The sequence below is a fragment of the Solea solea genome, chromosome 4 (genome assembly GCF_958295425.1).
Source record: "Solea solea chromosome 4, fSolSol10.1, whole genome shotgun sequence".
Classification (NCBI taxonomy): Eukaryota; Metazoa; Chordata; class Actinopteri; order Pleuronectiformes; family Soleidae; genus Solea; species Solea solea.
The window spans coordinates 6,065,789-6,081,630 of NC_081137.1; the positions used below are offsets into that span (position 1 = coordinate 6,065,789).

At 41.1% G+C, this 15,842-nt stretch overlaps 1 protein-coding gene across 7 annotated transcripts in view; it reads left to right on the forward strand.

Annotated features, from left to right (window-relative positions):
• Nucleotides 1–11,790, forward strand: part of LOC131458908 (transcription factor COE1-A-like) — an 84,480-nt gene extending 72,690 nt beyond the window's left edge. For 4 of the 7 annotated variants that reach the window (XM_058628246.1, XM_058628245.1, XM_058628247.1 and 1 more), the window contains exons 12-17: nt 2,563–2,628; nt 2,707–2,869; nt 3,311–3,493; nt 4,924–5,121; nt 6,203–6,271; nt 7,505–11,789. In XM_058628246.1, the coding sequence (XP_058484229.1) occupies nt 2,563–2,628; nt 2,707–2,869; nt 3,311–3,493; nt 4,924–5,121; nt 6,203–6,270 (678 nt within the window). In that variant the 3' untranslated portion in view covers nt 6,271; nt 7,505–11,789. Of the gene's footprint in view, nt 1–2,562; nt 2,629–2,706; nt 2,870–3,310; nt 3,494–4,923; nt 5,122–6,202; nt 6,272–7,504 lie in introns of all 7 variants that reach the window. The other 3 variants (XM_058628250.1, XM_058628249.1, XM_058628248.1) reach the window with 2 other exon arrangements.
• The last annotated feature ends 4,052 nt before the right edge of the window (nt 11,791–15,842 follow it).

The window sequence follows — 15,842 nt, forward strand, 5'->3', positions numbered from 1 at the left end:
CGCATGTTACACGCACATCTGACCCCACAGACAGTCAGCTCAGCGTTTCCTGCCCCTAATGCACACAACATGTGTGCATCTCTGTGCGTGTAATGCATGGTTATCGCATTAGTGACGCTCATAACTCAGACAGTAAAAGCACCAAGACACCTCCTGTTATTCCTTCTCTCCGCCAACGGATCGCTCTTTTCTTCCAGCCGTCCCCTCGTGACTTCAGTCGAGATTGATAAATAAAAAAAAAATGACTTTTAAAGATTGACAAGGCACGGAAATGAAATGACAGACAAGCGTATGTTCCATAAATACTTGACAACGGATAAAACAGTGTAGGACAACGCAGAGATTAGAGATTAAAGCTTTAAATTTCACTCTCATTGCGGCAATTACGGGAGCCAAGCGAGACTCTGTGACTTATAAAGGAAACAAGTCTTTTTATATCACACTAATGTCTTATCATACACTTTCAACACCAAAGGCTGTTGATTGACTAGCATGTGTCAAAAAAAGAAAGAAAATAAGCTTTTGTTTTGTTCTCAAGGCTAAAACAGAACTTTTCCAACCAGGACTATTTAATTCATTTAATTTAGAGTCATTTTAGGGATTTTTCTTAAAAACTTCTTCCCTAGCTCCACCCTCTCCTTCAAATACCATATTTTCTGGTGCTGTCAAACTGCAAAATTCCAGTTCTTCAAAACGGAAGTTTACAAACTAATGCATTCTGGGTTACTACTTGATTTGAACTGATGCATGTCAGGACTACAGGTATATTTAGTCCTCACGTTCACTAAAACACGATAACAGCTTTAATTCTCAGTCGTTTATTTTGGGCGTTCGCTGCAGGCTGTTCCACTGTCACGGGTTCAAGCCCTCGGGACGTCAAAGCCGGATTGTTATAGACTTTTTTTAATCACTGCACAAACACCTCCATTCACATCAAGACAATGCGGCTGAAAGCAGGCGAACAATGCTTTCTTATTTACAGACGCAACCTGAGAGAGATTAATAAGGCGACGCGAGTAGCTGCGTGTCCAATTATGAAAGACGTAAACAGGCAAAGTATTCAAAGTGCATCGATCCCAGCAGTCCAGGCCTTTGAGTGATGTAGTGCCTGCAGACCTGATAATGATGATGTTACCAGAGGATCATCTTCCCTTCCCGTTTATCAGCTTCTGCTTTACTGGAACCGCTCGAACAGTCGGGATCGGGTTTCTGTGAGTGTTAGAGTGTGTGTGTGTGTGTGTGTGTGTGCACGTGTGGGTGAGTGAGTGAGTGAGTGAGTGTGAGCTGCTCAGCTCACCAGTGTAATAATGAGAGGTTAACAGAGAGCCAGCCGGGTTTGTAATCATGTGTAAAAGATTGAATTTAGCACCACGGACAGGCAAACTAAAACTGCTGACTGACTCTGTGACCTCACATATCCTCACACACACACACACACTGATGTAGAGGCAATATGTTCCACACAAACTCACATGCAGTCAGCCATAAGTGTGTGTGTGTGTGTGTGTGTGAGTGTCACACAGTGCAGGTTAATACTGTGAAGAACAGAGTCATTTTCCTCCCGCTGTGGAAACGACAACACATTAACTGTTAAACAGGACACCTTCGACCCCCGGGTGGGAGCCGAGTGAAAGGAAGGGAGAGACGGTGGAGCGAGTGGGCAGGCGAGGAAGACAGGAGAAACAATAAAGAGACTGGGAAAAGAATTGTGCAGGTGAAAGTGGGCGTGGGGGGGGAAATGAGAAGGACAGTTTCCCAGTGTGGAGGCAGAGGGGAGAAGAGGAAAGGTGGTGAGGAAGGGGAAAATGGATGGAGAGAATCAAAATCAATCTTCAGGAATAATTCATAACATTTTCCAGACATTAAAGCTTAAAAATCCAGCTCCTCGTGTTACGAACTTCTTCACCTTTACATGATGTCTTTTTTTTTTCCCCCCTAAGAATAACCCACTTTGAAGGATCGTGCGCATTGTCACATCAACAGAGCAGCTCCTAACTGCCCACATGGGGCAAATGTGATCGGATATGATGAGCGATGCACAGCAGAGGAACCTACAGAGCACTTTAGATTTATTGCGGAGTATATTTTAAATGCCCGTCACTTTAAGATGTCATTTAGATGCTTAAAAGCACTTGACTTGACAGCAGATTACCTGCCTTTAAAAGGACTAAGGAGCAATTTGTTTACCAAGAATAGATGGAGGAATGGATGTTGGTGGTGAAGGAAGAAAAGTAGAGATTGCAAAGAAAAGTGTTTTTTCCTAAGTGCAATTTGCCTGCATGTATGTATTCATGTATAAAGTGTCAATTTTTACTTTTTATTGCCCGAAATTCTTAATAAAATCATTAGAAATCATATTGTTTTTCGTTTCACGGCCTCATATTTAACACTTTTGTTGTTATGAACGCATGAAGTTCGAGGGTTAAATCGAGATGTGTTAGGTCAAGGACAAAAAAAACAGAGAAATGTATTGTGGTAACAGGTAAAAAGGACTTGATTCATCTTTGGACATGACAAAACAATAAGAATTTAATCTAATTCTATTTATTTTCTCTATTCCAGGAGGTTATTTTGAAGAGAGCAGCTGACCTGGTAGAAGCCCTTTATGGTTTGCCCCATAATAACCAGGTAATAAGCAAATGTCCACATGGACAGAGGAGGCAGAAAGTCGTCAACATTAAAAACAATGTTTCTCTAATCCCGCAGGAGATCATCCTGAAGCGCGCGGCGGACATTGCCGAGGCTCTTTACAGCGTTCCAAGAGGACACACCCAGCTTTCCGGCTCCACCCACGGTGGCATGATGGGAGTCAACTCGTTCACCGGGCAGCTTTCAGTCAATGTCTCCGAAACTTCACAGGCCAATCAGGGTGAGAACTCGGCTCACGGTTCGTCATAATAGATCGTTACCTTTAGAGTCTATTACACAGGGTTTAGAAATCCAATGATGTGACAGTTTTGATCATAATTTGTATGAACAATCCAAAGTCAATTTATATAGAAAATGTTTCTTGTGTTAAATCAAAGGCGCTTTCTTCTCACGGGAAACATGACAATAAGGTTGTTGTCGAGCAAACAGGTGTAATATAAAGCTTCGCTCTGCTTTGTTTGAACATTAAAGTATGTGGCCATTTCTTTCATAACACCATGATGAATGTGTCGTGGTGTTTCTACTGCTGTCAGCATTTTATTTCCAATTAAATTTAGCTGGTTGTGTTTTTTTTTCTTCAAACATGTAAATCTCTGACCTTCCAAAATTCGTGCTATGAATGCACGAATAACTTCCTGTCCCCGCTCTCCTGTCCCCGCAGGTTTCGTGCGCAGCAGCAGTAGCGTGTCCCCTCACGGTTATGTGCCTAGCTCCACGCCTCAGCAGACCAGTTACACCTCAGTCACCAGCACCATGAACGGCTACGCTAACAACGGAGGCATGACCAACCTGGGAGGCTCGCCCACGTTCCTCAACGGCTCCGCCGCCAACTCGCCTTATGCCAGTGAGTGTACGACGTGCACATGCACGCGATAAATAAACATGGACGCACGCTCTCTGCGTCTCCTCCCCTCGCTGATTGTGAAGTGTGCACAGAGAGACGGAGACAAAATGTCTGTAGACACAAAGAGAGCGTTTCAGATCTGCCGTGTGGATTTTTCCCCCCTGGGACTTTCTGTCTCTGTGTCATCAAAAACAATCACCAACTCACTTTCCATAGATCCATTTTATCCTCCATCCTTCTCCTCCCTCCTCCCCTCACTGCCTTTCATCTGACAGCCACACCTCTTCCCTCTCTCTCTCCAGCTCTCTCTCTCTGTCTCTCTCCCTGTTGGTTAATTGCATCTTCTCCATTTAGCAGAAAGCAAGAGAGAGAGAGAGAGAGAGAGAGAAAGAGAGGAAAATGGATACAGACAGAGATGTGAGATAATGTTTGCCTGCTCGAGTTTTTCCACACCACTGATGATGATGATAATGACGAGGAAGATGATGATGATGATGATGCAGGTGGACGTTTGACTTCAGACGAGTCGACTGAAGTGACACTTAAGAGTGCCATTTCTCATTAACATGCACTAAGTGCCCCATTTACATGATAAACAGTGTTGTCAAAACAATGCGGACACATTTGGAACAAACATCAAACCTGTATATGACTGTAGAATCTTTCACACCAAAAAACGGAACAGGAGCTGGCTGTAAGTTTGTTTTCATGATGGTTGCATAAGGTTGGCGGACTACTTTTGGCTTAAATAGAAATGTTTGTGGTTTACCACTCAGTCACTTTCAATAGGCATTGCAGAACTGCAACGGGGACGCGGTGCTCACACGGAGTCTGCGTGAGCCAATCAAATCACGTTATGCAAATAAGCTGAAAACATTAACTGAATGGCAATAACCTTTTAAAAGAGAGGTTATAGTATAGTAATACCATATTATTTCTAATGCAATTCCCAGCTACTGTATGTAATAATAGTGATTATTGTGCGGTAATAAGTAGCTCATATTATATCATGACACCATGTTATAAATAAAAGTTCTCTGTAGGCTACAGTCAGTGGAAAAACATCCATATGGAAACATTATTCCATTGTTTTCACTGAGTGAATACTCTTAAATACTGTGATATAACATGCTCAGTACATGTGTTGTTACCACACACACACACACACACACAACAGTGTGTTGTCCCCAGTGTTTCTGTTTGGCAGACACCACGTCGCCATCACCGTAGCAACATGTGCAACTCTTGCCGTTCACTCAGCCGCGATGAAAAGACCAAAACATGTCTTATGATTCTATGTTTTATATGTCACAGCTTTGTGTGAGGAAACGATCCATTCACGATCCATAGAGTCATCACAATGTGTCTTAAATCCGCCCTTTTCCTCTTTGTCCTCCACCCTCCCGTTCCCCTCATCTCTGCCACCTCAGTTGTCCCGTCCAGTCCCACTATGGCCTCCTCCACCTCCCTCCCGTCCAATTGCTCCTCCTCCTCTGGCGTCTTCTCCTTCTCTCCGGCCAACATGGTGTCGGCGGCCGTGAAGCAGAAGTCCGCCTTCGCTCCGGTGGTCAGGCCCTCCTCCTCCCCTCCGCCCTCCTGTACCAGCGCCAACGGGAACGGACTCCAAGGTAATTTACCATGACAGAAGTGAGAGGACGGACAGAGGGAGGGTTCCCCCGTGTTGAAGCTAATCCGTCCATATCACATCCTCACAGGAGCTGATCCAAACATGCTGCAGACATTTTAGATACCTCTATAATAAACAGTATATATTGTAATAGCTCTCAAAAACTACTGAATACATTCCCATGACACTCGGTGGAGAAGTGGCTCATGACTCAATAAAGAATCTGTTATAATTTGGGGTGGGTCCAATTAAGCGAGTGGACGCGGGAACTTTTTTTTTCATTTCCACATTGTGAGAAACAACTGTATCCGCCCACTAAATTGGATCCATTTCCAAAGTAAATGATTTCTTCCTGGGTCCATGAACCACCCCTCTGCCAAGAAGAGTATTGGTGGAGTAGTTTGTTGTGTAATCCTGCCAAAAGACAAAAGGAACCCTCCTTGGCAAAGGTAATAATCCAAAACAATTAAAAGTGTCTATTAGATGTCAAGTGCCTTCACAAAAACAAAAATCAGTACGACTGCGTCGACGCTCATTAGTCTGTCAGTCACCAGGCTTTCATCAGCCTCTGACTCATGTGTGGTTACAGTTTGTAATGCGCAAAACTCAAACTAATATTGACTTTTATAGAGAACACAAACACGAAACATGCTCTGCAGTGTCAAAGTCTTGCACCACGAGTAACTTAATGCATCCCTGATGTTTTTCACTGACTTACATAAGCACGTCAGTCACATTTGACCTGTATTACTGTTTTATGATTAGTGCACCAAAGAATCCCTTTAAAGGTCCAGTGTATAAGAATTAGTGGCAGCTCATGGAGGACTCTTCTGCTCACTCCTCCCTTTACCAAGTGTGAACTACGGTGGCCTTCACACACCAGAAAGAATGCACTTGTGCAAACTATGCTTTTTCAAGTACTTTTAAAAGACCCTCTAAAATATTACACACTGGACCTTTAAATAAACCTTTTGGATGAACAGTGTTTTCTCTCTCTCTCTCTCTCACCTTGTAACCCTGTATCTGTCCTTTCACCGTTCCCTCATCATTTCTCCGTCCCTGTCCCTCTGCCTCTCTACCAGATCAGACATTTGTGGACTCTAGCAAGTACTCAACAGCCAGCTCTCTACAAGGCCTGGCATTCACCTGAAGTATGTTCCTCAGCTCTATTTCCTTATTCCACTCTGTTTAACAACTGACCGACTCATTTTAAGTAAAAAAAATGTCATGTTTCATCTTTAGGTTTTTGCCTGTGAATGACCTGTCACTCACTTTCCTTCGCTCTCCTTTCTTTCTTCTCCCCGTCTTAACATCACTTCTCCATCTACATTAGTGCCTCCCTCATTTTCTCCATGCATCTCTCATCCCACTGTGCAGATCTGTTGCCTGGTAACCCCTCTCAGCCTCTTTGATTGGCTGGGAAACTAAAAACAAAAGAAAAAAAAAAAAAAGAAGACAGGAAGTGAGATATTTACAGAAACCAAAACAAACAAAAAAACATTTGGCACACTGAATTCATTTCTTAACGTTACACACTTTGTTTCGCTGTGTTTGAATGTGTGTGTGTGTCAGTGGAAAGAGAGAAAGTGAGAGAGGAAGAAGAGGGAGAGAGAGAGAGCATGTGCGAGGGTGTGGGAACTCAAAGCTTTGCCTCAAAGCACAGCTGAAATAAACACAACCCACTTATGGCCAAACACACACACACACACACACTCTGTGATCACACACAGGCAGCTGTTCAACTCTCTTGACACTTTATATACTGTCACTATACCTGTGTGTGTGTGTGTGTGTGTGTGTGAGTGTCTTTGCAGGGGAAGAAACATTAAACTTTTGACTGAAACCATATATTTTGTTCCCTTCTGTCAAAACAGAAATACTTTCCCTTTTGCAGCTTTTATTTTCCTATGAAATATAAAATCATTTATTTGATTATTTTTCTCTGGATTGTTTTGTTGGTGTGCGTGTGTGTGTGTGTGTGTGTGTGTGTGTGTGTGTCACTTTGGGCTGGGCTCTGCTTCTCACATGTTGACACCCAGCCCCTTGGGTTTAAATACAACACACGCCATGATGCAGTGTGTGAGGCGCACACACACACACACACACACACACATACAGTAAAAGTGTTCCCGTGCATGTTTGTGTGTTAGCAGCGTCGCTAACTAAAATGACGTGTCCCCCGCTCAGTTTTATTGATTTATTTGTCTATTGATGTTTAAATGTCTCTGCAGTCACACAGCTGTACAGATGGGAAAACATATTGATGTATTTATGTTTTTTTTTTTACGACGATGAAAATATTTGGCTACGTTTAAAAAGTTTTCTCTCTCTTTCTCCCTCCCTCGTTCCTCTCCCGCTCCCTCTCCCCCCCATTTTCTCTGCAGCAATCCCTGGAATGATTGTCCCACCCATGTAAAGGTGTGAGTACATGACTGTGTGTGTGTGCGTGCGTGTGTGTGTGTGTGTGTGTGTGTAAGTGTGTGCAACTGCGTGAGACATGAACCAAGCACACTCGCACCGATCCCGGCAGTGGACGTCGGTGGGAGTCAGACTCCGGTCGGGGATGGACACAGCTGTCCCTATCTGAAGGAACAAACTCAACTCAGGCCCTTTCTAACACAAAAAAAAACAAACAAAAAAAAAAAAAACAACTGCAAGAAAAACAAATGTTTGCGAGGAAATACGTTGTTTAGACTTTGTACACCTTGATGCTTTTATAGGAGAATGGCCACGCCTATAACACAACTCTCCACGGACACTGGAAGTGTATTTATTTTGGACAGAATCCACTTCCTCCCTTGAGTGATTGTCAATTTGTTTTGTTTTTTTTCTTCTTTTGTGCAACAGTTATCGTGTGATAATCATCTTCTAAGTGTATATCCTACATGAGGGATTCTTTTTTTTCTATTTATGAAGTTTGCTCGTCAATGAAGGGAATATAATGTGAAGAAAACCTGGTGATGATGATGATGACGTTGAAGAGGCTGCAGGAATCCCGCGGGCTCAAAGACGAGCCAAACCACGCGCACTCTCTCACTTCTTTTCGCCGAGTCCGTCCTCGGCGGCGCAGACACTCAGTACGTTTCCATGCAGCGCTAAACTGAGCTACACTTGTGACTCAACTTCACCGTCTAATTGGACGACTGTCCTTGTCCCTGTGTAAACACACTCGCGGGGAATTGATTTATTGAATGAAATGTGTCCGACTCCACTACGCTGGGTGGCGATATGCACCTCCCCGGCTTGTTAGTGTAAGCTGAAGCTGATGTCAACCACCGCTCTCACCATCCGTGACCTTTAATATTCAATAAACGTGGTCTCCTCTTCAGTCCAAACGATGTACTGGCCCAGATCTTGGCATGTTTCCATCCTCGAAACGGGAATCGGTTTACTGAATGAAGGCTGTCCACCAGGGGTCCCCCTTTAAAAGCTGATAGAGCATAAAATCGGTCTTTGTTTAAGTCCTGAATTTAGCCATGTTTTTGGTACCTCTTGTCGTCTGTGTACTGTTTGTTGTTTCTAACCTCTGGTATGAGCAGGTCGTTGGAACTGTGCCAAGGCGAGCTATAGTCCGACTGAATGTATACATGCTAGCACCACTCCCAGCTGCGTTATCTGAGTGTGTCAGTCCCACTTTGAGAAAGTACAGTTATAGTCAGACTAAAGGCCCGTTTATACTCCATTTTAAGTCCGTCCATCTAAAGCGTTATCTCCGTCTATACCTACATACCTTTGTGCATCTTTTGCGTTGGTATGGACATTTGCAAAATACTTCCTCTAGAGGGGAGTGTCGAGTTCCAAGTTGCAGGCATCAACAAAGGGGTTATTGTCACTCTGTGTTTTCTGGCTGCAGGTTTTACAGTTGTTTCACTGCACCTTTAGGTTGCTTCTTCATCCATTTCCCTGGCTGATTAGACTATTGACTGTCCCCAGGATTTCTGGTGGTATTGCGCCATTTTGTCCTTCATCGTCATCATCAATGATGAACGAAATCCAGTACGGATGAAAGACTCCGTCTGCCTCCGTCTTTTGCATAGAGTATAAATGGGCCTTGATGTGTGGCCTACATGTATTTTAAAAGTCCAGTTTTAGTCAGACTAACACAATAATTAGTTTTCTTTTATGTCATGTAAACTTAGGGACTGTTGCCGTCTTGTGTGTATCAGCTTCTCCTTGTGTCGGATCCAGATCCTGCACCTAGTGCAGTTTGGGTCCTATAGAATGTACACATTCAGTAACAGTTCGACTCCCAGTCACATTATCTAGGTGTGTTAGGACCTAAAAACCTAAAAAAAAAAAAGGGAAATTTGTTTTTTAAAAGTTGAGTTTTTAGTCCCACATGTAAACGTACTGAGTGAAAGTTCTTCTTCTGCGCTCTGAGTGGATTATGGAATGGATCAGGTGCTTCCTGTCGGCGACTGACGCTGCAGTTGCTTTGTTTACTTTCACACCGTCGCTCCTGCGCCCCAACACTTACTGAAAAGTGCGAAATGTAGTCACTCGTGAAACCAAGGAGAGTCCAGGACAGATCTGATGTCAACTAACTGTGACAGAAAAGGCCATAGGTTTATGAAGCTCCTCCCCCCCACTGGACGCCAACAGCAGCTTCAGGATTTGACCCAGCAACTCTGCCAACACGTCTGTTACCATGTAATCTGATTAAACGTTGGACATTGCCACAGCACATTTGTCTAAAAAAAACAAAAGTAGATAATGTCTTAAAGACTGCTGCCATTTTGACCTTGATTTTGTTGTGAGAATATACATTTTACACTTTAAAAAAAAAAAAACATAACTTCCACTTTTAGTTTGCAGTGCTTTTTATTTGTGTGTGTGTGTGTGTGTGTGTGATTAGCCAGCCAATTAAACAATTTAAGTGAGAAAACTAGCCAATGGTGTGTGTTAAATTCTGTGCTGCAAGAAATGTCAATGAATGCAATCGTGAAATGAGAAAAGAATCTGACATTTAGGAAAATACCTTGAACCAGTTTTATTTTTGCAGTGCAGCTGCATTTGCATCACATTTCTGCAAAGCTTTACTTATTTCCAACTTGGCAGCAGCATGTCTTAAATCTGCAGTGAAAGGGAAACTCCCTGATGGTTTGTTGTGAACGTCACTGCTCCCTCACACCTGCAGTCTGAGCTTACAGCTTAGTTTGTGTGATTCACGAGTCTTAATTCATTCAATTCATGTTTTGTTTTTTGTTTTTATTTGATTTTGCTCATGTCATGATTTTGAGATGTTTAAAAGTCTTAAGCCACAGTTTCACAGCTGCTCCGTCACGTCTTATCTCGTCTTATCAGAGGCAGTGGGCCAATAATGCTTTTTTACCATGTCGGTGCTGTAAAAGCATAAGCTTTGGGTTTTAATGACACAAATAGAAACTATGAAAGTAATCTTGGACGTTTGTGTGCCGGACAGAAGACCTAACTAGACTTAACTAATGTTTGAATGTTATTGAAGAGAAATGAATGTGAACAAAACCAGAAATAACCCTGAGAAACTCACGTCTTCAGATTATGTTCTCATCTGCTTTTGTCTCTCATGTCTAAGGATGTGAATGTCATTTGTTTTTGTAATATAGTGTCTGTTTTTTTTGTTTTTTTTTAAAAGCCATACTTCCACTGCTTATTTCAATCAAACTGAAAGAAGCCATTGTGTAATTTTTTTTTAAATTAAGATTTTGTGTCCATTATTATTTCATTTTGTATTGTTACTTGCCATCATCACATTGCGTTATCTACACGTAGAGTTAATGAATGTGTCAATATAATGATCTGTGTGTGTCTTCCATGTGATGGATTGTAAGATGGAATGTTGAAGGCTGAAGATCCGGTCAGGTTTTCTGTCCTCGCTCTGCTCCCGTCCTCTCCTCATGTCCCTCCCACATCTTGTTTTGCTTGTGCTATTAATACTCTGTATGTTTTCCTTTTCTTCCCTTAAAAAAAAAAGAAAAAGAAAAAGCAATGAGCCACCTATTTATTTGATCTCAAACATGGGTCTGAAGACCACTCTTCTGTTAGTGACTACATGTGAGCGCGTGTGTCCGACTGTGACTGTCGTCATCCTTTTTCCTTTCAAAGAAAAACGGGATGTTTCAAAGTTGAGGAATGTGTTTTGTTTTTGTTTTCCTTTAATAAGTACATAGTTTTAATGCCTGTACAGGAAGGAAGTGAATGTAGGATTTGGTATAATGAAGTATAATGAAGCACTTGACCAACCGCAGTTAAAGCATTTATCGTGGCTTGTCTGAAATCAGGCTTTTAAAAGTGATGGTCGTCATTTACACACACATTATCAGGAGTATCGATGTGGAAGGGGAGAGTACAGAGGAAACTACTGTAAAGATGATATTGTTAATTTTTTATGATTATGATTATTATTATTATTATTATTATTATTATTAATAATAATTTGAACTCTGAAGTGTAAAGTAACTTTTTGACTCTTCACTATATTTAATTAAAGTTCTTTCTTCTCTGTGGAACAGTGTCTTCTCTCTCTGTTACTCATCACGAGTTGTTTCCAATAAAACTAGAAATGCGTATCACCAAACATGATGTGCATGTGTGTGTGTGTGTGTTGCCTACAATGGAAACACCTTTGTCAAAACTTTGGAATTCTCTCTTGTATTTTGTGGAAAACTCTAATGGAAACACAACTACTGTCTGTGAAGTTTCTGAAATGAGACTGAATGTGGAAACAGCTGAGTGAATAAACCTCAGTATGAGCCAAGAAGAGGGCGTGGCTGAGTCATTAGGTGAATTTGATTCACCTGGAAAAACTGCGCTGACATTCCCTGCTTTCATCATGGGTATGGTTTTGCAAATGTATTTGTTTATTGTCACAGTTTTTGGGAGCTTGGTCGTGATATTTACAGTTTGGAAGAGAAGAGATGAGTTGAAAGTCTGTTTTGAGTCACATAAGGAAATGATTAGTGACATCATAGAAATGGAGAGATTTTGTTTTATAGCAATAAAGCTCGAACTTTACCCCTCGCTTACATACAGGGTGTCCATAAAGTCTCTTTACAATTTAAAAAATTTATTACAGAGGCAGTTAAGATATCTTAACCAGATTTGTTCTATTGTAATCAGTGTTTATCAAAGTTTGTAATCGCAGTGAAATTGTGTGTCTCAGGTATCCTGTTGGTGAAAGAGGTTCTGTTAAATGAAAGCCTAAAAAATGGCTCCTCCATTTGTATAATGGTTTATAGAGACAAAAGATTACGCCTTGGCACAGTTACAGCTCTTATTAGTTCATTTCTGCTTCAAATTTCTAAATTTTACATCCACCGCAGAGAATGATGAAAGTTTTTTTTGCAGCATTAACAGTTGGGGACAAATCTTGCTCAAACGCTGCCTTCACTTGCCAATTGTGCAAAAGTCTGTGCTTCTGTTGTTGGAGCGAATTAAAAAGGGGCCTACACACCACGGTTCACGCTTACCTGCAAACGGTAACTGCATTTTTATAACATTTTAAGTATAAGTAGATCAACAGTGAAGGAATTATTTACCATTTGTCTCGGGAACTCAAAATTCTCCCAATTTCATAGTGGAAATCACGTCAGGAACTCATATTTACCATAATTCTGATAGCACATGAACGCAGCATAACTGTTCAAAGAGTTCTGTAACTGTTAAAGGACTAAAAAGCAAAACAATTGCGAGATATTGCACACATGCAAATGTAAAAAAAAAAAAAAAGGATATACACCAGTTGAAATGTGACTCATCACTTTTAAAAGCCTCCCTCACTGTCAGTCGTTGAGCTCTGCTCCAGTGAAAACAGGCGTCCCTGTGGGTCTCACTGTTACACAATACGTTGTAAAACACAGACTGACGACATGATTCACACAGTGGGTACCCAAGTTTCATTATTTAGGTCTTTTATATCTGTTTCTCTCTTCTTCTTTTTTATTATTGTTTGTATTTTTATTTCTTTTTCATTTTGTGTCACATCAGGCTCCACGCTCTGCCAACGTGTGTGTGTGTGTGTGTGTGTGTGTTTTCATAAACAATACAAACTCTCCACTGAGACCCGTTTCTGTAATGAGACAGATGGGCCCTGCCTGGAGTTAGCTATCGGTTCGACCACAGGCAGTGTGTGTGTGTGTGTGTGTGAGAGAGGTGTTATTTTTCCGATGCATAGCCTCCAGCCTTAATCAAAGAGAAGCCACAGATGTCTTATTGACACCAATTAGTTTCTCTTTCATGGTGTGCACACACACACACACACACACGTACAGCGATGGTGGACACACATCTGCTCTTTTCAATTTGACGTGAGAAAAATCTGCGATCATCCAAGGCCTTGTTTCAATAAGTTGAGGAACGCAGTCAATTTGAGTGTGAACTGCTCACATGCACAGCGCACAAAAAAACACACACCAGTTCAATATCTTGTTGCGTGCGTGTGTAGTTGTGTGTGTGTGTTCGGTGTGTGTGTGTGTGTGTGAGAGAGAGAGAAATACAGAATCTGGACGAGACAGGACTGAACACATCCATTAGCTAATGGATCTCTCCTCCTGTTTTTTTTTGTCTCCTCTTCTTTTGTCCCTCTCATCCTCCCTCCATCACTACATCACACTCCTGGTGCACTTAACCCCATCAGGAAGAAACTGACACACACACACACACGTGCACACACACGCGGCTCTTCTCTCTCCCTCCTCAAGTTGGATTGAAAACCTTTATTTACACAGGCTGTACATGCTGACAGTGAGCCTTCTTTTAAAGGTCTGGCTCGGCTTTCTGAACATTTTTAAAACCACGAATATCACAGTTAACTTCAATTTAGAGCAACACAGGACAGTGGACAGTGGACGGTGGACAGAGCGGCTTTATTACACACCGATGACGGTGAAGGTGGCTTTTCACGCGCGCAATCAAAACATAGTGTCCACCTCCAAAGTAAAGCGACGATGAGAAACGTAAACATTTGCGAGCAGGCTTGGTATTTTTAAAAAGGGCCGGGGAGTAAAAGCATACTTTATACCTTTTACTTAGACGTATCAACGTGATGTTTACTACATTTATGCAAAGAAATCTGGTCAAAGAAGCACATAATAATAAATATTTCTTTAAAAACATGAATACACCATCTGCTAAAGGCAAAAAAAGTAGAAAAAGATTTGTTTTTATTTTACACACTTTCATGCTTTTTTTCACTTTCAACCATACAGACTTTGTTTATACCTATACCATCACCTGATTGTATGAAGTTGTATCATCTAATCTATGTTTTTTCTGGAAAAGTGTGTGTGTGTGTGGGGAAGATAAATCGTAGCAGTAACAATCCAGCGTCACCAAAACTGTGCCAAGAAAAACTACTTTTGTCCGACATGAATAAAATATAATGAACTGTGTTGTTGAAAACTAATGTAATTACAGTAAATAAAAGTTTTTATTAGCTCAAAATGTAAACTAAAGGACAATGAATGGAGAAAAGAGCATCGGAGAATGACAGAGCTGGACCATAATGCACATAATCCCTGAACTGTAATTCAATTCTAAACCGTATAATATTTTAGTAGAAAACCGGTTCATAAATAAATAAGAACTTTATGTGTTTCTGTGGACCTTTACTTGTTGCCAATAATGAGCATCATCTCCTTGTGCAACAGCAGCTGATTTTCTACACTAATACAGTTCTGACACGAGCCCAAAGGACATGAATCACCATTCCCACACATCATCACGTTGTTTAAAGGGTTCATAGAAGATGGAATCAATATTATTTATAAGAAAAGACAGTGTGAAAACAGTTGTTCGTGATGAATAATCTAGAGATACTTGCTTTGATACAGTGTTACAACTTTTAAGCTCATTTTACAGCCAGAGACTGGTTAGTGAGATGGTGGAGACCAAAAACAGAGCCAAAAGAGCAAGAGACCACATTGTTCTCGGTCATACTTAAGTGCTATATTGTTATTCACTGAGAAAAGAAAATGGTTGAGAAAACTTACACTTTTCAATGTTCATTCAATTTATATGAAGATAAGCTGCTTATATAATAGATTTTAGGACTTATTCAACTCTTGTCTTTTATCAGTGTACTTGATTACTGAGTACACACTTTGCACAAGTAGGAAATGATGGTGTTAATATAGTGTAAATATCAGCATGATAGAATCAAATTATGGAAGTGGAAGTGATTTGACTCGTGAGAGGTCCAATTTTAGTCGGACTAAGCCAGAAGCCAAAAATTCTTATTATATTTTATTAATGTCATGTTAGTCCGCCGAGCTAGTCTTAGTCAGACTAATGGACCAGGATTATGTGATTCATAGTCTTATAACTCACGCATGTATACGATTAGTTGAACTGGGGTCGGATGTTGGCATTCTCAAAATGTGACATAAAGCCAAGACAGTCTAGCTGCAGACCTGCACTGTCAGGACCCTTCGTTGCAGACCTGCACTGTGAGGTCTCCTGCACTGTCAGGACCGGAAGTTGATTCGAAGCCTTTCAAAATAAAGGCGACCATACCGGAAGCACGTATTTTTCGTTCCCAATGTTTCTTGGATCTTTATTTTATGTTTACAATGTAAATATGTTTATGTGTATCCATGTGTTTAATGAAAGAGATTTTAAAAAAACTGTATATCTTTCCAGTTCAACTGTATAAGGTGAAAAAACTCAGGAAAATGTCAAGATAAAAAACGAACAAAATATTACAGTATATATAAAAAAAAGAAAATACAAAACGTTATGACCACT